At 40.1% G+C, this 24,995-nt stretch overlaps 1 protein-coding gene across 1 annotated transcript in view; it reads left to right on the top strand.

Moving 5' to 3' along the window:
• The window catches only part of LOC120018054 (kelch-like protein 24), a 48,933-nt gene extending 39,255 nt beyond the window's left edge, over window positions 1-9,678 (top strand). The window contains exons 7-8 of the mRNA XM_038961016.1: window positions 7,590-7,778; window positions 8,428-9,678. Of these exons, the coding sequence (XP_038816944.1) occupies window positions 7,590-7,778; window positions 8,428-8,631 (393 nt within the window). The 3' untranslated portion in view covers window positions 8,632-9,678. The remainder of the gene's footprint in view (window positions 1-7,589; window positions 7,779-8,427) is intronic.
• The last annotated feature ends 15,317 nt before the right edge of the window (window positions 9,679-24,995 follow it).

The raw sequence follows: 24,995 nt of genomic DNA, 5'->3' as shown, positions 1-24,995 counted from the left end.
TTCAACCACTCCACAAATTTCTTGTTAACAAACTATAGTTTTGGCAAGTCGGTTAGGACATCTACTTTGTGCATGACACAAGTAATTTTTCCAACAATTGTTGGAATAACTTCCTGACTGATATTACAACACATGGTTCTCTAATAACCCTCTGACTGATATTACAACACATGGTTCTCTAATAACCCTCTGACTGATATTACAACACATGGTTCTCTAATAACTTCCTGACTGATATTATAACACATGGTTCTCTAATAACCCTCTGACTGATATTACAACACGTGGTTCTCTAATAACTTCCTGACTGATATTACAACACATGGTTCTCTAATAACCCTCTGACTGATATTACAACACATGGTTCTCTAATAACCCTCTGACTGATATTACAACACATGGTTCTCTAATAACTTCCTGACTGATATTATAACACATGGTTCTCTAATAACCCTCTGACTGATATTACAACACATGGTTCTCTAATAACCCTCTGACTGATATTACAACACATGGTTCTCTAATAACTTCCTGACTGATATTACAACACGTGGTTCTCTAATAACCCTCTGACTGATATTACAACACATGGTTCTCTAATAACTTCCTGACTGATATTACAACACATGGTTCTCTAATAACTTCCTGACTGATATTACAACACATGGTTCTCTAATAACCCTCTGACTGATATTACAACACATGGTTCTCTAATAACTTCCTGACTGATATTACAACACGTGGTTCTCTAATAACCCTCTGACTGATATTACAACACATGGTTCTCTAATAACCCTCTGACTGATATTACAACACATGGTTCTCTAATAACTTCCTGACTGATATTACAACACATGGTTCTCTAATCACTTCCTGACTGATATTACAACACGTGGTTCTCTAATAACCCTCTGACTGATATTACAACACATGGTTCTCTAATAACTTCCTGACTGATATTACAACACATGGTTCTCTAATAACTTCCTGACTGATATTACAACACATGGTTCTCTAATAACCCTCTGACTGATATTACAACACGTGGTTCTCTAATAACTTCCTGACTGATATTACAACACGTGGTTCTCTAATAACCCTCTGACTGATATTACAACACATGGTTCTCTAATAACCCTCTGACTGATATTACAACACATGGTTCTCTAATAACTTCCTGACTGATATTACAACACATGGTTCTCTAATAACCCTCTGACTGATATTACAACACATGGTTCTCTAATAACTTCCTGACTGATATTACAACACATGGTTCTCTAATAACCCTCTGACTGATATTACAACACATGGTTCTCTAATAACCCTCTGACTGATATTACAACACATGGTTCTCTAATAACTTCCTGACTGATATTACAACACATGGTTCTCTAATAACTTCCTGACTGATATTACAACACATGGTTCTCTAATAACTTCCTGACTGATATTACAACACATGGTTCTCTAATAACCCTCTGACTGATATTACAACATATGGTTCTCTAATAACCCTCTGACTGATATTACAACACATGGTTCTCTAATAACCCTCTGACTGATATTACAACACATGGTTCTCTAATAACTTCCTGACTGATATTACAACACATGGTTCTCTAATAACTTCCTGACTGATATTACAACACGTGGTTCTCTAATAACCCTCTGACTGATATTACAACACATGGTTCTCTAATAACTTCCTGACTGATATTACAACACATGGTTCTCTAATAACCCTCTGACTGATATTACAACACATGGTTCTCTAATAACTTCCTGACTGATATTACAACACATGGTTCTCTAATAACTTCCTGACTGATATTACAACACATGGTTCTCTAATAACCCTCTGACTGATATTACAACACATGGTTCTCTAATAACCCTCTGACTGATATTACAACACATGGTTCTCTAATAACTTCCTGACTGATATTACAACACATGGTTCTCTAATAACCCTCTGACTGATATTACAACACATGGTTCTCTAATAACCCTCTGACTGATATTACAACACATGGTTCTCTAATAACCCTCTGACTGATATTACAACACATGGTTCTCTAATAACTTCCTGACTGATATTACAACACGTGGTTCTCTAATAACTTCCTGACTGATATTACAACACATGGTTCTCTAATAACCCTCTGACTGATATTACAACACATGGTTCTCTAATAACCCTCTGACTGATATTACAACACATGGTTCTCTAATAACTTCCTGACTGATATTACAACACATGGTTCTCTAATAACTTCCTGACTGATATTACAACACATGGTTCTCTAATAACCCTCTGACTGATATTACAACACATGGTTCTCTAATAACCCTCTGACTGATATTACAACATATGGTTCTCTAATAACCCTCTGACTGATATTACAACACATGGTTCTCTAATAACTTCCTGACTGATATTACAACACATGGTTCTCTAATAACCCTCTGACTGATATTACAACACATGGTTCTCTAATAACCCTCTGACTGATATTACAACATATGGTTCTCTAATAACCCTCTGACTGATATTACAACACATGGTTCTCTAATAACCCTCTGACTGATATTACAACACATGGTTCTCTAATAACTTCCTGACTGATATTACAACACATGGTTCTCTAATAACCCTCTGACTGATATTACAACACATGGTTCTCTAATAACCCTCTGACTGATATTACAACACATGGTTCTCTAATAACTTCCTGACTGATATTACAACACATGGTTCTCTAATAACCCTCTGACTGATATTACAACACATGGTTCTCTAATAACCCTCTGACTGATATTACAACACATGGTTCTCTAATAACCCTCTGACTGATATTACAACACATGGTTCTCTAATAACTTCCTGACTGATATTACAACACGTGGTTCTCTAATAACTTCCTGACTGATATTACAACACATGGTTCTCTAATAACCCTCTGACTGATATTACAACACATGGTTCTCTAATAACCCTCTGACTGATATTACAACACATGGTTCTCTAATAACTTCCTGACTGATATTACAACACATGGTTCTCTAATAACTTCCTGACTGATATTACAACACATGGTTCTCTAATAACCCTCTGACTGATATTACAACACATGGTTCTCTAATAACCCTCTGACTGATATTACAACATATGGTTCTCTAATAACCCTCTGACTGATATTACAACACATGGTTCTCTAATAACCCTCTGACTGATATTACAACACATGGTTCTCTAATAACTTCCTGAATGATATTACAACACATGGTTCTCTAATAACCCTCTGACTGATATTACAACATATGGTTCTCTAATAACCCTCTGACTGATATTACAACACATGGTTCTCTAATAACTTCCTGACTGATATTACAACACATGGTTCTCTAATAACCCTCTGACTGATATTACAACACATGGTTCTCTAATAACCCTCTGACTGATATTACAACATATGGTTGTCTAATAACCCTCTGACTGATATTACAACACATGGTTCTCTAATAACCCTCTGACTGATATTACAACACATGGTTCTCTAATAACTTCCTGAATGATATTACAACACATGGTTCTCTAATAACCCTCTGACTGATATTACAACACATGGTTCTCTAATAACTTCCTGACTGATATTACAACACATGGTTCTCTAATAACCCTCTGACTGATATTACAACACATGGTTCTCTAATAACCCTCTGACTGATATTACAACACATGGTTCTCTAATAACTTCCTGACTGATATTACAACACATGGTTCTCTAATAACCCTCTGACTGATATTACAACACATGGTTCTCTAATAACCCTCTGACTGATATTACAACACATGGTTCTCTAATAACCCTCTGACTGATATTACAACATATGGTTCTCTAATACCTTCCTGACTGATATTACAACACGTGGTTCTCTAATAACCCTCTGACTGATATTACAACACATGGTTCTCTAATAACCCTCTGACTGATATTACAACATATGGTTCTCTAATAACCCTCTGACTGATATTACAACACATGGTTCTCTAATAACTTCCTGACTGATATTACAACACATGGTTCTCTAATAACCCTCTGACTGATATTACAACATATGGTTCTCTAATAACCCTCTGACTGATATTACAACACGTGGTTCTCTAATAACCCTCTGACTGATATTACAACACATGGTTCTCTAATAACCCTCTGACTGATATTACAACATATGGTTCTCTAATAACCCTCTGACTGATATTACAACACATGGTTCTCTAATAACTTCCTGACTGATATTACAACACATGGTTCTCTAATAACCCTCTGACTGATATTACAACACATGGTTCTCTAATAACTTCCTGACTGATATTACAACACATGGTTCTCTAATAACCCTCTGACTGATATTACAACACATGGTTCTCTAATAACTTCCTGACTGATATTACAACACGTGGTTCTCTAATAACCCTCTGACTGATATTACAACACATGGTTCTCTAATAACCCTCTGACTGATATTACAACACATGGTTCTCTAATAACTTCCTGACTGATATTACAACACATGGTTCTCTAATAACTTCCATGACTGATATTACAACACATGGTTCTCTAATAACCCTCTGACTGATATTACAACACATGGTTCTCTAATAACCCTCTGACTGATATTACAACACATGGTTCTCTAATAACCCTCTGACTGATATTACAACACATGGTTCTCTAATAACCCTCTGACTGATATTACAACATATGGTTCTCTAATAACCCTCTGACTGATATTACAACACATGGTTCTCTAATAACCCTCTGACTGATATTACAACACATGGTTCTCTAATAACTTCCTGACTGATATTACAACACATGGTTCTCTAATAACTTCCTGACTGATATTACAACACATGGTTCTTTAATAACCCTCTGACTGATATTACAACATATGGTTCTCTAATAACCCTCTGACTGATATTACAACACATGGTTCTCTAATAACCCTCTGACTGATATTACAACACATGGTTCTCTAATAACTTCCTGACTGATATTACAACACATGGTTCTCTAATAACCCTCTGACTGATATTACAACACATGGTTCTCTAATACCTTCCTGACTGATATTACAACACATGGTTCTCTAATAACCCTCTGACTGATATTACAACACATGGTTCTCTAATAACCCTTTGGCTGATATTATAACACATGGTTCTCTAATAACCCTTTGGCTGATATTATAACACATTGGTTGAATAAGGTTGGTTTGAATAAGGTGGCTGTTTTTCCAGTTCAAGTACTGTACAGCGAATCCCTATAGCTGGAGGACAGAGGACTAGATAAAATCACAACACCTCCCTATAGCTTTTTGGTTCCAGGTTGAACACTTTGGTCTACATGGAACCAGAAAGTGTTCTCCTATGGAGACAGATTTGAATGTATATCAAATGTACACAGAACAGACAGGGCTTCCTGACATACAGGATGCTGTTTCTATCTCCCTTTTGATACCCCCTATCTAAGGGGCACCCCTATGGCATCAATGATGTCCCTCAGTGATATAGTCCTGTGTAGCTCAGTTGATGGAGTAAGGTGCTTGGTTCGGTTCCCACAGGGAACCAGTATGGAGAAGGGGAAAAAAGTATGAAATGGATAAGAGTGTCTGCTAAATGACAAAAGTTGTGTTTTTTACAAAGTGTCTTAGACTAGGAGTACTGATCTAGGATCAGTTTTGCCTTTTAGATTATAATGACAGGGGACCTGATCATAGATTAGCACTCCTACTCTGATATGAATACGGGTCCAGGACAGTGATATCTCCTGGATGTAGTGCGGCAGTCGGTTTTCTCTCCTCTTGGAACCAGTGGTGATGTCTGATAAATGAACACAGACAAAGGCTGCATTGCTCTGTCTCTGTGTCTGTCTCTGTGTCTGTCTCTGTGTCTGTTTGTCTCTGTGTCTGTCTCTGTGTCTGTCTCTGTGTCTGTCTGTCTCTGTGTCTGTCTCTGTGTCTGTCTCTGTGTCTGTCTCTGTGTCTGTCTGTCTCTGTGTCTGTCTCTGTGTCTGTCTGTCTCTGTGTCTGTCTCTGTGTCTGTCTGTCTCTGTCTGTCTCTGTGTCTGTCTCTGTCTCTGTCTCGGGCCGTACAGATATCACACTTGGGCTCTGTTCTAATAGTATTTTAAAAGTTCTATTTCCTTTCCTAGTCCCCTTTGTCTCTTTTCCTTGAAATGTGTCACCTTTCCTATAGTCTCATTTGTCTCCTGTCCTAGAAAACGTGTCACCTTTATCTAATCCCCTTTGTCTCCTGTCCTAGAAAACGGTCACCTTTCCTATAGTTTAACTTGTCTCTTGTCCTAGAAAACGGTCACCTTTCCTATAGTTTAACTTGTCTCCTGTCCTAGAAAACGGTCACCTTTCCTATAGTTTAACTTGTCTCCTGTCCTAGAAAACGGTCACCTTTCCTATAGTTTAACTTGTCTCCTGTCCTAGAAAACGGTCACCTTTCCTATAGTTTAACTTGTCTCCTGTCCTAGAAAACGGTCACCTTTCCTATAGTTTAACTTGTCTCTTGTCCTAGAAAACGGTCACCTTTCCTATAGTTTAACTTGTCTCTTGTCCTAGAAAACGGTCACCTTTCCTATAGTTTAACTTGTCTCTTGTCCTAGAAAACGGTCACCTTTCCTATAGTTTAACTTGTCTCCTGTCCTAGAAAACGGTCACCTTTCCTATAGTTTAACTTGTCTCCTGTCCTAGAAAACGGTCACCTTTCCTATAGTTTAACTTGTCTCCTGTCCTAGAAAACGGTCACCTTTCCTATAGTTTAACTTGTCTCCTGTCCTAGAAAACGGTCACCTTTCCTATAGTTTAACTTGTCTCTTGTCCTAGAAAACGGTCACCTTTCCTATAGTTTAACTTGTCTCTTGTCCTAGAAAACGGTCACCTTTCCTATAGTTTAACTTGTCTCTTGTCCTAGAAAACGGTCACCTTTCCTATAGTTTAACTTGTCTCTTGTCCTAGCCGCCCCTTTGCATCGCAGGTTGATATTTATTGTCATGAATCTTGCTCTAGCAGAACTGAGCCAGGCAGAACTGAGCCATTTCCGCTAGATGGGCCAGCTGTAAAAAGTATTTTAAGCACTTGCTCTGTTTATGACCGTTAAAGTGAGAGAAAAACAGGCAGGAAGAGAAAGAAGGGGAGGGAGGGAGGGATGGTTTGGCCGGGAGCTCTCATAGTGTTTTGCATATCTTGCTGTAATACTTTCCACCACTGAAAGGATTAGAAAATAGGTCAACTGAAATATTATTATTATTGATTAAACTGAGATGTATGTGTGTTAACATGTCCAATTCCATACCTCTTGCTTGTACAACCTGTCTGTCCAACGTTTCTGCATGTTCCAAGTGTTTCTAAGTTTTTTACCAAGATCCAAGTAGGAAATAAATTGTTGTACTGCATAATGCTTTCATGTGTTATGCTCTGAGTCCATGTATCCATGCACAGCTATACTTTTCAAACCACAGTTTTTGAACCTGACATAATGAATCAATCATTAATCCACGTGATATCTCTAGGTCCAGTGCTATGACCCAGAGGCAGACACCTGGGTACTAAGGGCAAGCATCCCCATCGCGAAGCGCTGCATCACGGCGGTCTCCCTGAACAACCTGATCTATGTGACAGGAGGTCTCACCAAGTCCATTTTCTGCTACGACCCTGCAGAGGACTACTGGATGCACGTGGTGCACACATTCAGCAAACAGGTAATGATGACATCAGCTATGATACTGGGAGACTTTCATTTCAACTTCAGAGCTGCTATGAGGTAACAATAGTTTATGAAAACAAATACAGTGTTCACATTACATTATAACTGGAGATTTTTGATTTCACCCCCAAAAAAGGAGGGAACATTGATGAGGAACATTTACCCTCTCTCTCTTCCTCTTTCTCTCTCTCTCTCTCTCTCTCTCTCTCTCTCTCTCTCTCTTTCTCTCTTTCTCTCTCTCTTCCTCTCTTTCTCTCTCTCTCTCTCTTCCTCTTTCTCTCTCTCTCTCTCTCTTTCGCTTTCTCTTTCTCTCTGTCTTGGTCTCTCTCTCTGTCTTTCTCTCTGTCTTGGTCTCTCTCTCTCTCTCTCTTTCTCTCTCTCTTTCTCTCTGTATTGGTCTCGGTCTCTCTCTCTCTCTCTGTCTTGGTCTCTGTCTCTCTCTCTGTCTTGGTCTCTCTCTCTCGGTCTCTCTCTTTCGGTCTCTCTCGCTTTCTCTCTCTCTCTCTTTCTCTCTCTCTTTCTCTCTGTATTGGTCTCTCTCTCTTTTTCTTTCTCTCTGTCTTGGTCTCTCTCTCTTTCTTTCTCTCTGTCTTGGTCTTTCTCTCTCTTTCTCTCTGTCTTTGTCTCTCTCTCTGTCTCTCCAGGAGAGCTGTGGCATGTCTGTGTGTAATGGGAAGATCTTCATCCTGGGTGGGCGGGGTGAGAACGGCGAGGCCTCAGACACCATCCTGTGTTACGACCCGGCAACAGGCATCATCACCGGGGTGGCCGCCATGCCTCGCCCCATCTCCTACCATGGCTGTGTTACCATCCACCGTTACAACGAGAAGTTCCTCCACCGGCCCTGACCCCACACACACACACACACACACACACACACACACACACACACACACACACACACACACACACACACACACACACACACACACACACACACACACACACACACACACACACACACACACAGGCTTATACATAAACACGCTTTCAGACACACTGAAAAAAAGATGTATTGAGACACACTCTCTTTAAAAATGCTGCAAACGGACATGCACGCATAATCACCCCACTCACACACTCACGTTCTGGATTCATCTCAAGAAGCAACTTGTTTAGAAATTCAGACCACCTACAACCCCAGTTTCTGATTAAATTATTCACTCATTGTCTTATGTAGCAACTCTCTCTGGGGTTGGTATCATGGAATTCCTGTTATGCTACTGCAGATCCATCTCTGTCAGTTGTTGTTTTCTGGAGAACCAAATCACAGACCGTCTGTTAGGCCTCCAGACGCAACACAATCAGTATGTCAGCATCAGTGTGTAGGCTGTGGGCATTCCTGGGCCGGTAGCAGCTCCTCAGCTGCTCTTCCTAAGAACCAGAGATTCTGGTCTTTGAAAGTAAACAAAGGGTTGCTTTTCGAGATGATGTATGTTGTCATGTGCTGACAGGGAATAGTGATAGTAATCAAGAACAAAGATCTGATTCAGACTTGAGAGAAATGAATTGGAACCTGGCTCTGATTGACCAGGGGGTGGTACAGGGGGTGGTACAGGAAGGATTTTAAAAGGCAAAAGGTTATACTCATCACTCCATTGGCTGTATTCCAACTGTCTTAAAATGGCCTTAAAATCACTTGATAGTATCATGGAAACTGATAACAGTACATGTATCATGGAATGTATGGGAGTCCTTTTACCTGGAAGCCCAGAGGGTAGGGATGGAAGCTAGAGGTTAAAAATGTGCTCGAACTGAGTTTCATGACTTCAATTTGATATGCAGTTAAGCAGTGATTGTTCAGTATAATTATACAGTACCAGTCAACAGTTTGGACACACCTGCTAATTCAAGGGTTTTTCTTTATTTTTACTATTTTCTACATTGTAGAATAATAGTGAAGACATCAAAACTATGAAATAACACATATGGAATCATGTAGTAACCAACAAAAGTGTTCAACAAATCAAAATATATTTTAGATTCTTCAAAGTAGCCACTATTTGCCTTGATGACAGCTTTGTACACTCTTGGCATTCTCTCAACCAGCATCATGAAGTAGTCACCTGGAATGCATTTCAATTAACAGGTGTGTTAATTTGTAGAATTTATTTCCTTCTTAATGCATTTGAGACAATCAGTTGTGTTGTGACAAGGTAGGGGTGGTATACAAAAGATAGCCCTATTTGCTAAAAGGCCCAAAAAATATATTCTGATTTGTGTAACACTTTTTTGGTTGCTACATGATTCCATATGTGTTATTTTATAGTTTTGATGTCTTCATTATTATTCTACATTGTAGACAATAGTAAAAATTAAGAAAAACCCTGAAATGAGTAGGTGTGCCCAAACTTTTGACTGGTACTGTATATATTTTAATAGCTGATTGGAAAAACAGAGGCCATGTCCAAATAGTATGAAATGTCTTACTTCCATTGTCAATTACATGATTGAAAGGAGGCAAGGAAAGGAGGCCATATGAGAGCATTGGGACGCAGCCAGAACCTTTGCTGTTGTCTCTGCTCCTCTCTCCTCTCCTCCTGCTGTGGTCTGAACTCTGAATCTGCTCTCTCCTATTTCAATTTCCTGTCAGAGCTTCCCTTTACTTCCTGTTTCCTTATCATCTATTTTCTCCTCATATCCTACCTCTTAGATTTTCATCATCTTTCCCGGTCGCCCTCCCTTTAATCTTTGGTACACACATACACTACCGTTTAAAAGTTTGGGGTCACTTAGAAATGTCCATTAAAATAACATCAAATTGATCAGAAATACAGTGTAGACATTGTTAATGTTGTAAATTACTTTTGTTGCAGGAAACGGCTGATTTTTTATGGAATGTCTACATAGGCGTACAGAGGTCCATTATCAGCAACCATCACTCCTGTATTCCAATGGCACGTTGTGTTAGCTAATCCAAGTTTATAATTTTAAAATGCTATTTGATCATTTGAAAACCCTTTTGCAATTATGTTAGCACAGCTGAAAACAGTCGTTCTGATTAAAGAAGCAATAAAACTGGCCTTCTTTAAACTAGTTGAGTATCTGTAGCATCAGCATTTGTGGATTCGATTACAGGCTCAAAATGGCCAGAAACATTCTTCTGAAACTCGTCAGTCTATTCTTGTTCTGAGAAATGAAAGCTATTCCATGCGAGAAATTGCCTAGAAACTGAAGATCTCGTACAACACGGTATACTACTCCCTTTACAGAACAGCGCAAACTGTCTCTAACCAGAATAGAAAGAGGAGTGGGAGGCCCCGGTGCACAACTAAGCAAGAGGACAAGTATATTAGAGTGTCTAGTTTGAGAAACAGACACCTCACAAGTCCTCAGCTGGCAGCTTCATTAAATAGTACCCGCAAAACACCAGTCTCAATGTCAACAGTGAAGAGGCGACTCCAGGATACTGGCCTTCTAGGCAGAGTTGCAAAGAAAAATCCATATCACATTTCATGTATGTTTTCATGGAAAACAAAGACCTAAGTGACCCCAAACATTTGAACGGTAGTGTACCTATATACACACAAATAAACACACACACAGACATTTTTTTTATTTTGGAATTTATTAAATTATATTTCGTCTTTTTTTTACCATTGGATATTTGTACTGGCGTAGCTTTACCTGTGTGTTTGTTGCTCCATGTGTTGGATAGTTGATCTGGATGTTGGGTGTGTGGCTGATTTAGTCCACTTCAGATGTCTTTGTATATCAAGACTGTTCTGAATGACTGGTACAGTATATCATGTGACTTTTACCGTATGTAAACCGCGTTACGTCATAATAGACTGTTTGCTATTGTGCCGCTTACCCAGTGGCCTTGCTTCATGTTTGCAAATTCTATAGAACTCTGTGCCATACGTAGACGGTGTCACCTCTCACCTGTATACTCATGTAATGTACAGCTCATGTACACAGTGTAGCTCGGGGTAACCATGGTGACCTCCAGGTGTGTGCCGTCTGCTCAGGTAATACACTGGCACCAGTGTATTACCTCACACAGGATATGATTGATTGGCAGGTGTGACGGCAGAAATGTCTTTGTGTTGATTCTGGTCAGTAAAAGTCTCCTTTTACTTTTGGTGTCATTAGAATAGAGATGTATTGCTGTGAATTGGGTAACTTTAAGCCTTTTTATTTACTCCATTTTGATTTAAATGTATCTGTCTTTGTTGATTGTGTTTTTTTTGTATCCGAGAGCCCCAATTGTGCACTTTCACTATTATATGTAGAGTGAAAATGAAAATATCACAATGTAAATATGATTTTAGATTTTCTTTGTTTACTGTATCAGTAAATGTTCTTTGCTTTCATGTGACGTATGTGAGTATAGTGAATGGAGCCAGTCAGCAACTCCTACTGGTCTGTGCCTGCTATTCCTCTGATTCCTCACAAAGAGCACAACTATGATATGTGAGATGAAGATCAACACAGGGGGAGAGAAGGGGGGGTGCACTCCGTTATTGGGTAATGGGTAAGGGACGGTTTTGTTACTCAATTATGATTTGACTAAATAAAATGTTATATAAATTTAAACAAAATAAATGTAAGATGCAATAGAATAATATTAGGATATATCTGGATCTGACAATCAAAGTGAAATGAAATGCTTGTTGGCTTAATCTACATTCCAGACATTCATGTGGATGGCTGATTTGATTTCTGTGTGAAATTCACAGTGGTAAACCACCGGAAGCAATATTGGATTAGAGGAATGTTGGAATTCTTCAGAACCCCTCAAGTGTAACCTCATTCTCTCCCAGAATTCCTAGCTCAGGGTTTTAACTCAGTGGCACACAACCAGAGGAGGCTGGCAGGCGAGAGAGAGAGAGAGTGTGTGAGTGCGTCTGTGACTTCATTGAGTATTTACCATAACAGGACAAAACAACATTGTCCTCATGTCTATGTATCACCATGATTTATGTTTTTCATTGTTAGCAGTGTAGAGGTTTTCATGTTTCTGCCTTGTTGAGATGATCCTTTTGTTCTGATCATATTCGTACTCTTTCTATAGCTGTTATTGCGGTGAGTGCTGGGATAAGGGTTAGGATTGTGTGTGATTGCGTGATGCTTGTTTATGACAATCTGTCCCATGCAAATGATCTCTACTCTATTTTGGATGACTCTCTGTGGGCAAGGCCTGGACAGGGGAGAAGTGATTGATGGATGTGAATGCAGCGTTAGGCCTTCGGCTCAGATCAAATCCCTCAGGTGACGTTGTTTTGAACCTGCTTCTATGGGAACCTGGATTTCAACTGTGGATTTGATGAACTAGTGCCGCCTAAAGTTCTTGTGTTCAAGATGGGGGGGGGGGGGGGGGGGGGTAGTACAATCTGGAGAATGCAGTTCTTTATACCTTAATGGAATAAGCCAATATTGGATTAAAGTATGTATGATGTGATGTTTGTATCTTTTGTTCTTCTGTTTGTCGCTGAAAAGTAACTTGGACTGTCTGAGCTACAGTATATCAGACTGTAATTGCTCACTTGTGTAAATGAAGCATCAATAAAGTGATTCTTTATAATGAACTTGGTGTACAGTTCTATGATATATTGCAATACAATATGTAAAATATCATAGCTTAAAAACATGAATGGCAGAAATACTATGATATAGTGCATCTGTGTTAGATAAAACAAGACATACACTAGTCTTATAATCACAGTGATTGGAATAATGTAAAGATACGTGTCTGTCTGCCTGTCTACCACCGCCACTAAACCTATAGCCTGGAACGGAGAGGAGATTCCAAAGAAATGACACTACTATTACACACGGTACAGGGTGGTTATTACAGTATTGTCGGTGTCAATTACCTGTCAATCGTCAAAGGAATGTTACCTGGGGAGATGTTAAATGGAAATGCATTATCGCACTTTAATCAAATGATGACTCGTTCAAGATTCCAGAGAATAATTCCACTACTTTGGAAAAGTGTTTTATTGTGGCTTTAGACTGAGGCTTTGTTCATGGATATCTGCTTTGCTCTTGACATTTTCACATAGGCTACACATGTAGAGCTGTACACTCTCAGAAAAAGGGCTCCAAAAGGGTTCCCCGGCTGTCCCCATAAGAGAACCCTTTTTGGTCCCAGGTAGAACTCTTTTTGGTCCCAGGTAGAACCCTTTTTAGTTTCAAGGTAGAACCCTTTTGGCTTCCATGTAGAACCATCTGTGGAAACGGTTCTAAATGGAATCCAGAAGGGTTCTACCTGGAACCAGAAGTGTTTTACCTATTACCAAAAAGGGTTCTTCAAAGGATTATCTTAAGGGGACAGCCAAAGAACCATTTTAGGTTCTAGATAGCACCGTTTTTTCTAAGAGTGTAGGCTACACATGTGAATGCATATGTTGATAAACCCAGGACGATAAACCCAGGGGAAACCATCTGTTGTGCTGGCAGAGACTGGAGATTGGCTACAACAGGTGGTGTGACAATAGCCTGGGTACCGGTCTGTTTAGCTATCATTCCACTGATTGTCATGTCAAACAATGTTTGGCTTGGCAATTCAATCAGGAGTTGGCAAGAGAGCAGAAACAGACTGGCATCCATGCTAGTGTGATGATGGTTTTCATGGATAGGATGAAGTTGTCCCTAGCCACTGATCTAAGGTCAGTTTTGAGTCCCATCCACCCCAGAGCCATCTGGCTCTGATCCACCCTAGCCCTCACTGCAATACTCCCCTAGGATAGGATGGGGGTAATCTGATTCTAGATCTGTGCCTATGGTGTTTATATGTTTTCTTACAGGCTCTTCCCAACAATGCAGAGAGAAAGAAAATAGAGAAATAATAGAACAGTTTAAAAACTATTAATAAATAAATAATAAATACACCACAACTATATACACGGGGTAACAGTACCCAGTCGATGTACCAGGTCATTGAGGTAGATACAGTTGAAGTCAGACGTTTACATACACTTAGGTTGGAGTCATTAAAACTCGTTTTTCAACCACTCCACAAATTTCTTGTTAACAAACTATAGTTTTGGCAAGTCAGTTTGGAATTCTACTTTGTGCATGACACAAGTCATTTTTCCAACAATTGTTTACAGACAGATTATTTCACTTATAATTCACTGTATCACAATTCCAGTGGGTCCGAAGTTTACATACACTAAGTTGACTGTGTCTTTAAACAGCTTGGAAAATTCCAGAAAATTATGTCATGGCTTTAGAAGCTTCTGATCGCAAATGGGTCTTCCAAATGGACAATGACCCCAAGCATACTTCCAAAGTTATGGCAAAATGGCTTAAGGACACCAAAGTCAAGGTATTGGAGTGGCCATCACAAAGCCCTGACCTCAATCCCATAGAAAATGTGTTGGCAGAACTGAAAAAGCGTGTGCGAGCAAGGAGGCCTACAAACCTGACTCAGTTACACCAGCTCTGTCAGGAGGAATGGGCCAAAATTCACCCAACTTATTGTGGGAAGCTTGTGGAAGGCTACCAGAAACGTTTGACCCAAGTCAAACAATTTTAAGGCAATGCTACCAAATACTAATTGAGTGTATGTAAACTTCTGACCCACTGGGAATGTGATGAAAGAAATAAAAGCTGAAATAAATCATTCTCTCTACTATTATTCTGACATTTCACATTCTTAAAATAAAGTGGTGATCCTAACTGACCTAAGACAGGGAATTATTACTGGGATTAAATGTCAGGAATTGGGAAAAACTGAGTTTAAATGTTTTACGCTAAGATGTATGTAAACTTCCGACTTCAACTGTATGTACATATAACTAGGAAAAAAGTGACTAGAGGTCCTGGATGGCAGGGAGTTTGGCCCTAGTGATGTACTGGGCCTTACGCACTACCCTCTGTAGCGCCTTGAGGTCGGATGCGGAGCAGTTGCCGTACCATAAACATAAACATAGACCTTTCATACTCTGTGTATACAATCTTCAACTAACTGTAACGATATCATATTAGTTAAGAGGTAGTGGCAGGACTGAATGTTATCTGTTTGACAAAATGCCATTTGGTTATTATTAAAGGTTGGCATACCACCGTTGCTCCTACTTCACATACCTTGAATGTTATTCTAATACAAAGTGGTTACATGAAAACCTCAGACATTCTCCTCTGGTTGTATGGCAACAAACCCACGTGGATTTAATAGCGGAGAATGAAACAGTGGCTCAGAGGTTAATCAGGTTCAATTTCAAATCAGCAATGCTGTCTTTCAAATGAATGACTGTGTGATCCAATAAATCCAGTATAGAAAGAAGATATTTGGCACCAGCTTGCGATTCTTCTCACATCTCATCTCAACCACACACACTGTCATGAACCAGACTTCCTTATCTATACATGTATACTATCTCTGGCGTACACCATGTCATTTCAGGACATTCAAATATTGTTATGGTCACTGTGCCAAACAAATGTGGCACAAGCCACTATTTGATAAACTGATAAATAAAGCAGGCTATGTTCTTTGAATTAGAACACCTTGACTACTGTATAGTGGTTCACAAACTATTTGAAGTGTGTAACTCTGACACTGAAAATTTGACAGAAAGCAAAGGGCCAACGGTGAGTAAAGATGTTTCAATAACAGAATTGATTAAGTGTGATGTGTTTTTTAAACTTTGTTATGACATCAGCTACATTTTACATCCATGAGGTTAATAATTATTGACCCATTTCTTCAGCATGAAGTTAAGATTATTATACTGATACTGAGATACAGTGTTGGGCAGGTTACTGTATTTTTATTTTTTAATTGTATTTTTATTTAACTGGGAAAGACAGTTAAGAACACATTCCTATTTACAATGACAGCCTACCCCTGTGTAGTGTTGCAGAATTCGAGGAGCGTTCAATAAATTCCCTCGGTTGGAGGGTTCCTGGTATCAAGAGGGAATAAATTGGAAATCCGGAACCTCCAACCAGGATTTCTGGAAAAACGGAATTTATTGAAAGTTCCAGGAATTTTTCAACCCTAATTCTGTGCAACTTGAATTAAGATTCAGTTTTTATAGCGCCCTCATCTGGTTCGTCGCAGGAATTGCAAGGCCCATCTGTGTAGGCGTTTACCAAGTGGCTAGTTAGTTCGAGATTCTAGCTACATACACACTAAAACGTTAGCTATCCCAGTTAGCTTTCAATGAAAACTCACCTTGATATAGAAACGTCCATTCAATGCACCTCGCAGAAAATGTATTATTTAGCTACATAAGCAGGCTAAATGCTTGCTTGCAAACACAATCACTTCACACGTTCAGCTAGCTAGCAACTTTCTCCTGCACGAGCGTGAGGTAGGGTTAATTATCGAACACGGGGTAGCTAGCTAGCTATGTTGTTATTCTGGTAGCTAGCTATGTTATTATTCTGGTAGCTAGCTATGTTATTATTCTGGTAGCTAGTTAGCTATGTTGTGATTCTGGTAGCTAGCTAGCTGCTTGCTAATAGTGTAATTCAAAGGCCTAACTATACATCGGTGTCGAGTAGGAGAGTGAATCCGACTTGCAGCTCCATTTTACGCTAACTAGCCAAGTAACTAGCATTTACCACCTAGCTATGCTAAATGCAAACTTTTTGCATAGAGCTCCAGTTAGATGGCTAGATAGCCAACTAGCTAGATGCTAAATTAGTCGATGTAGCTAGCTAGCCACTCTAAATCTAGCCATTCAAATGAATGCCATGTTTTGTGGGATTTGTTGTTGGAAATAGAAAATGTTTCTATTTAGCACATTCCTATTTGGCAGCTTATGTTTGCCAGGTAACATGCTACACTAGCTAGTGCAGTGACATTGTTTATAAATTGCACAAATACCCAGTGCAGTGGTGTAAAGTACTTAAGTAGAACATACTTTAAAATACGATTTAAGTCGTTTTTGGGGGTATCTTTACAATTTATATTTTTGACAACTTTTATTTCACGACATTCCTAAATAAAATAATGTACTTTTTACTCCATACATTTTCACTGACACCCAAAAGTACTCGTTACATTTAGAATGCTTAGCATGTTCCAATTCACGCACTTATCAAGAGAACATGCCTGGTCATCCACACTGCCTCTAATCTGGCAGACTCACTAAACACACGTTTCATTTGTAAATTATGTCTGAGTGTTGGAGTGTGCTACTGGCTATCCGTAATTAAATATATATTTTTAATTATGCCGTCTGGTTTGCTTAATATAAGGAATTTGAAATGGTTTATACTTTTACTTTTGACACTTAAGTATATTTTAGCAATTCCATCTACTTTTGATACTTAAGTATATTTAAAACCAAATACTTTTAGACTTTTACTCAAGTAGTATTTTACTGGTTGACTTTCACTTTTACTTGAGTCATTTTCTATTAAGGTATCTTTACTTTGACTAAAGTATGACAAAAATAAAAAAGTTACACAATAAAATAACAATAATGAGGCTATATACAGGGTGTACTGGTACCGAGTCAATGTGCAGGGGTACAGGTTAGTCGAGGTAATTTGTACATGTAGGTAGGGGTAAAGTGACTATGTATAGATAATAAACGACGAGTAGCAGCAGTGTAAAAACAAAGGGGCAAATGCAAATATATATACACTAAAAGTATGTGGACACCCCTTCAAATTAGTGGATTTGGCTATTTCAGCCACACTCATTGCTGACAAGTGTATAAAATCGACCACACAGCCATGCAGTCTCCCCAGACAAACATTGGCAGTAGAATGGCCTTACTGAAGAGCTCAGTGACTGTCATAGAATGCCACATTTCCAACAAGTCAGTTTGTCAAATTTCTGCCCTGCTAGAGCTGCCCTGGGCAACTGTAAGTGTTGTTGTAAAGTGTAAACATCTAGCAGTAACCACGGTTCAGCCATGAAGTGGAAGACCACACAAGCTCACAGAACGGGAGTGCTGAAGCGCGTAGCGTGTAAAAATTGTCTGTCGGGTGCAGCACTCACTACTGAGTTTTTAAAAAAAAATGAGCAGCTGCACACAAGCCTTAGATCACCAGGCGCAATGCCAAGCTTTGGCTGGAATGGTGTAAAGCTTGCCGCCATTGTACTCTGAGTGGAAATGCGTTCTCTGGAGTGATGAATCACGCTCACCATCTGGCAGTCCGACGGACGAATCTGGGTTTGGCGGATGCCAGGAGAACGCTACCTGCCCAAATGCATAGTGCCAACTGTAAAGTTTGGTGGAAGAGGAATAATGGTCTGGGACTGTTTTTCCTGGTTCGGGCTAGGCCCCTTAGTTCCAGTGAAGGAAAATCTTAACGCTACAGCATGCAATGACATTCTAGGCGATTCTGTGCTTCCAACTTTGTGGCAACAGTTTGGGGAAGGCCCTTTCCTGTTTCAGCATTACAATGCCCCCGTGCACAAAGCGAGGTCCATACAGAAATGGTTTGTCAAGATCGGTGTGGAAGAACTTGACTGGCCTGCACAGAGCCCTGACCTCAACTCCATCGAACACCTTTGAGATGAATTAGAACGGCAACTGCGAGCCAGGCCTAATTGCCCAACATCAATGTCCGACCTCACTAATGCTTTTGTGGCTGAATGGAAGCAAGTCCCCAGCAGCAGTGTTCCAACATCTAGTGGAAAGTCTTCCCAGAAGAATGGAGGCTGTTAAAGCAGCAAAGGGAGGGACCAACTCCATAGTAACACCCATGATTTTGGAATGAGATGTTCGACGAGCATAGTATGTTTCTAAACACTTCTACATTAATGTGGATGCTACATTGATTATGGATAATCCTGAATGAGTCTTGAATAATGATGAGTACCCCCAAGACATGCTAACCTCTCACCGTTAGTAATAACAGGGAAGGTTAGCATGTCTTGGGGGTATGAACTTTGGCCCTCTGTAACTTTCTCACTCATCATTCAGGATTATCCATAATCATGGTAGCATCCACATTAATGTAGAAGTGTTTAGACACATATTCTATTCTTATTTATAGCAAAAGTGACACAACCAATATAATAACAACAAATGCATTGCGTGCTAAGAATGTGGGACCAAATACTAAACTTTTGACTACTTTTATAAGAATCTTTAGGGGTGTCAATAATTTTGACATTTACCTTTATTTAGTTTATTTATTATTACTTGTTAAACAATATCTCTTTCTCTGAGCAGTTGTATTAGTATAAAATAATATAATTTCCCTATTTTTTTTGAGCATACAATATAGCTCAGTAATATAATGATTTCTTTTATAAAGTTTATTATTGCTCATATTTATTAATTAATGGTGTCAATAATTTCAGACCACATTGTAGATCATCTTTGATAAACACATGCTCTTGTACTATTGCAGCCTTCCTGTTTTTGTCTGGACTGTATGAACACAGAATCTCTATGGTGATGCTAGGATGTGACCTACCGTATCTCCTTCTGTCTTTTCTCATACTTTTTTGAGACTTGCCAGTGAGGGAAGCTACAGTGCAGAAGATTGAGGCCGTCATCAAAGATCAGTTCTCTTTAGAGATGAAGAACAAAGAACATGAGATGGAAGTGATTGGACAGGTTACTGTTGACCTCAGCTACAGAATGAGTATCATATCCCCGTAGGTGAGCCTTAACAGAACTACGAGTGGACAAAAGTTCTAACACCTTCAATGCATACTAGCAGCCTGTTTTCATGACATGTTTATTGCCTTTCATTGTTTGTAATTAATTACATGCTTATACTGCAGGAGAAAGCTTTAGTGTCTCCGTTCATGTCTATTTTATTTTTAGTTTCAATGTCAAAGTTCATCTGTAACCAATTCACACCATGTATTCTACAACTTCCCTTTCTTCCCTATTCGCTCAGCTGCCTATTATAGCTGTATCTTTCTTTGTCTGAAGGAAAGGATATCAAGGTGGAACATCCCCTCTCCTTTCCTACGTTTCCCAGCATGCCTCCAAGAGTGACCCGGCGGTGCTGAACCACCCGGCCATCAAGCATTTCCTGGAGTTTCCCTCCCGCTCCTCGTCCCCCCTCGACCAGGGCTCGGACGCCCACTACCTGGGGCCCTCGGTGATCCTGTCCCAGCAGGGTGAGGGGCCGGACAGGGGGCCTGGAGGGAGGATGGGGGCCGGCCGGAGAGCAGGCCGGGCCGCAACACAAGGAAGGTGAGTGGAGTGAGGAGTTAAGGGCCACATCTCAATAGGCTGATGTGGCTTTCTCTTCTCGTCTTCTTTCCTTCATCCGTACTGACCTGAAAGACTGGGCCAGATGAGAGCAAATTGCCTCCACCTCTCCTGTCTTTTCATGTCAGTAAAGGAGACAAGAAGAGGGAGGCACTGTAGACTATTGTGACGCACACAAGTCAAAAAGCTTATATTATCAATGAGTTTTCCAGTTTTTTACTCAGTCGCATCTGAGAGCTTTTCAAGACAATAAGCATGTTTCCATTGACCCAGGTTTATTTGACAAAAGCAATGTCACCAATTTTTTGTTGTTGAGACATGTATATTGGAAAAGGCACATATAGAAGACATTTTCTAAAGAATACCACATTTTTATCTGTTCGACAACGGTGGATTTTTCTTTTGTCAAACTTTCTTTATTGGGACAAATGATGGTGGAAACTGTGTTTTTCTAATAAATGATGATTGCCAAATACTTTTGAAGGTATGCGGGGCACGTGATGTAGGCTAATCACGCAACTATAAGCTCCACTCCACATTTAATTATAAATGCCTACTGCTTGCAAGTTTTACCATGGCACGGACTGTGGCGATACGTTTGGCACATGAGAATTAATCGAATATGCCAAGTCAATTATTGCATTCTATTTTTGGAAACTCACCCTAGCAGACAATCGCATCTGTTTTCTATGCAAACTTTCTAAATGTCGACAAAAAAATCACTGGACAAGTTGATGGAAACAAAGCTAGTGGTTCCCATCATTTTTTTGTGGCACAGTGAACTTTCTTAACCCTTTCACAATGTATCTAGTCCTTTGTGACAGACACAGGGAGATATGAACAACAGAAGTGTGTTGCAAGCCTTTGCTATCCAGTTGAGTTTCTCAGTACTGTAAGCGTTTAGTCAGCACACCTTGTTTTTGTTCCCTCACGTTACAGTGAGCAGTTGGGTCACTGGGTACATGTTATGCAAGCCCAATCTTGATACAGCACATTAAGAGCCTCTGTGTCCTGATCACTGACATGTTTTCCCCCTGGATCTCAAGCCTGTTTAGGGGTTACAGGGAGACACTATACCAGAACATAGCAACAAGGCTATGACCTCTGTCATAAGGTGTCATAACAGTGACATAAAACAGTAGTTACTACTTCTGTCAACTGACTTCACAAAGTAACTAGACTCCATGTCTAAAAAAGCTTTATCATGTACTACCATGGCCTATGAAAAATATTTGGAATTGGTTTACTCTTTTTTTTTAAGTGTTGAAAGGTTGAAGTGCCCTGTTTCTCTGGAGGAGAGAAAGATGAAAGGTTTAAGTGCCCTGTTTCTCTGGATGAGAGAGATGAAAGGTTTAAGTGCCCTGTTTCTCTGGAGGAGAGAAAGATGAAAGGTTTAAGTGCCCTGTTTCTCTGGAGGAGAGAGAGATGAAAGGTTTAAGTTGCCCTGTTTCTCTGGAGGAGAGAGAGATGAAAGGTTTAAGTTGCCCTGTTTCTCTGGAGGAGAGAGAGATGAAAGGTTTAAGTGCCCTGTTTCTCTGGAGGAGAGAGAGATGAAAGGTTTAAGTGCCCTGTTTCTCTGGAGGAGAGAGAGATGAAAGGTTTAAGTGCCCTGTTTCGCTGGGATCCCATTAATGAGAGAGAGTCTTTCTATCTCCCCCCTGCGAGCCAGCTCCATATTTCACCCCCTGCGAGCCAGCTCCATATTTCTCCCCCTGCGAGGCAGCTCCCTAACTCTCCCCCTGCGAGCCAGCTCCATATTTCTCCCACTGCGAGGCAGCTCCCTCACTCTCCCCCTGCGAGGCAGCTCCATATTTCTCCCCCTGCGAGGCAGCTCCATATTTCTCCCCCTGCGAGGCAGCTCCATATTTCTCCCCCTGCGAGGCAGCTCCATATTTCTCCCACTGCGAGGCAGCTCCATATTTCTCCCCCTGCGAGGCAGCTCCATATTTCTCCCCCTGCGAGGCAGCTCCATATTTCTCCCCCTGCGAGGCAGCTCCATATTTCTCCCCCTGCGAGTCAGCTCCCTCCATCTGCCATTCAGAGGATAACAAACATTTCTCCTCTCTCTCCCTCTCGCCCCCCTCTCTCTCCTCTCTCCCTCTCTCCCAGTATCAAATAATTCAGCCTTAGTTGCTATTGCTGCTATTTAGTGTTATGCAAATAGGAACCATTCCCTTATATCTCACAGGTATATCCCCCCTGATAACCGGGAGGAGAATGACCAGTCCACCCATAAGTGGATGGTCTACGTCAGAGGCTCCAGAAGAGAGCCCAGCATCGACCACTTTGTCAAGAAAGTCTGGTTCTTCCTGCAACCCCAGCTACAAGCCCAATGACCCGATGGAAGTCAGGTGTGCTTGTGTGTGAGCATGCGTGTATGTGTGTGTGGGTGGATGTGAGCATGCGTGTGTGTACTGTGTGTGTTCTGATGTTAATGTGATTGCGTGTGACAGTATTTTATGGCGGGAGGGCGCGTCTTGTTATTGAATTGATCACTGGGGGTGTTGCTTTTGTATGCAGGCCTCATGCAACAGCAGGAAGTGTTTTTTTTTTTTATGCAGGCCTCAAGACTCTGTTTTCATCTGATAAACTATCATCTATTTAGTGTTTCCCCTGGTTACACCGTTTCGTTTGATATTACAGGTCAACAAAAGTTTTCTGAGTAACTTTTGTTTGGTCAGACAAGGATGTAGGCCTAGCTAGTACAGAAACTGTTGCAATCAAATTCAGCCAATCAAATGTTTTTATTTTCTATTAAGCCATTTTTACAACAGCAGTTGTCATAAAGTGCTTTACAGACACCCAGCCTCAGACCCCATTGGTTAGACTGCCTGAGTAGTTATGCACGCTCCCATCACAAACTGAAATGTCATGGAGTAATAGCACCCTCATGTGGACGTGAGACACCAAAAACCTTTCAGACAGCACACAGTAGTTAGGTCGGTTTAGTTGTCTCTAGTATTGACGCTCGGGTTGACTCATAACCCGCCGTCCCCGTGGTTATAGCCGCAGTCCGTGCGGGTTTAGGGTAATTCAATATTGTATGGATGAAGCTAAGAAAATCCATGAATCTATTATTGTGCACTTTATATTTACATTGAGGTTTTTCTTTCATTATTTTAGGCTATCTGGCATTAATGCATAAGCCTAAACTTTAGGGCCTAACTGTACGCTCGCCAAATAGCCTGCCTACACACCACTCGCCAAATGCTTTTGGAAACGGGCAGAAAACGTTCATGTCAATCCACGGAGGCACAATGTTGGGAGTTTAATTCAATAAAAGGAAAGCTGTGAAATGGAGGGTTGAAAATAAAGAGAAGGGAGGGCCAGAAAAGTAATGTTTGGGAAATATTTGGTGAAATGGTAACAGAGGATGATAGCAGTGTCGGCTATGTTTTGTGTGATGATTATGAGGTGCTACAAATTCGACAGTAACAAGAGAGGGACTTCAAATAGGCTTATGGCACGTCAAGGGAACTGTAGCTTACTGTTTTGACGTGTTAAATGGAAACTGAAATCTGGAAACTGACTGTAGGTCTATAACCTCTCACATAGCCTTAATATTAACTCCTGCAGAATGAAGCATTTATTGCAGTAAAATGATGCACCAAATGTGCATCATTTTTTTTCTTCTTGGGAACAGGTGGAGAAATATTATTTATTTAATTCAGCATCTTGAGAGAATGCTAATGCACAGTTATATATTGTCTTTAGAGGTGCTATCTTTATCAGCATCATAAAAGCTAATAGTATTTCAATCACATAAAATATGCATCCAAGCCCAACTGAAATCTTATCAGAAACATGTTGGGTTGTTTTCCCATCTTACTATTTCCATACAACCGGTCAAACAAATGTCATTTGGAAATTGTGCACAGAAAATCATTCCCGTTTTTTGGGGTGGGGTTATTGTATTTTCTCCCCGGTCCCTAAACGTCTTTGCACTGAGAAAGAAGCAGAGATGACGGAGAGAACTTTACCGATGTCAGCTAGATTGAAGCATGCATTCTATTGCGAGGGGTTTACTCTAGAGCGAGGGGTTTATTTACACCTCTAGGGAAACATATAATGACAGAAGAGAACCTACATGTATCTAATTATAGACATGTTGACTAACA

This window comes from Salvelinus namaycush, chromosome 23, assembly GCF_016432855.1.
Source record: "Salvelinus namaycush isolate Seneca chromosome 23, SaNama_1.0, whole genome shotgun sequence".
Taxonomy (NCBI): domain Eukaryota; kingdom Metazoa; phylum Chordata; class Actinopteri; order Salmoniformes; family Salmonidae; genus Salvelinus; species Salvelinus namaycush.
Note: the sequence above shows the minus strand (reverse complement) of the source record. Positions and strands in the feature narration are given on the sequence as shown.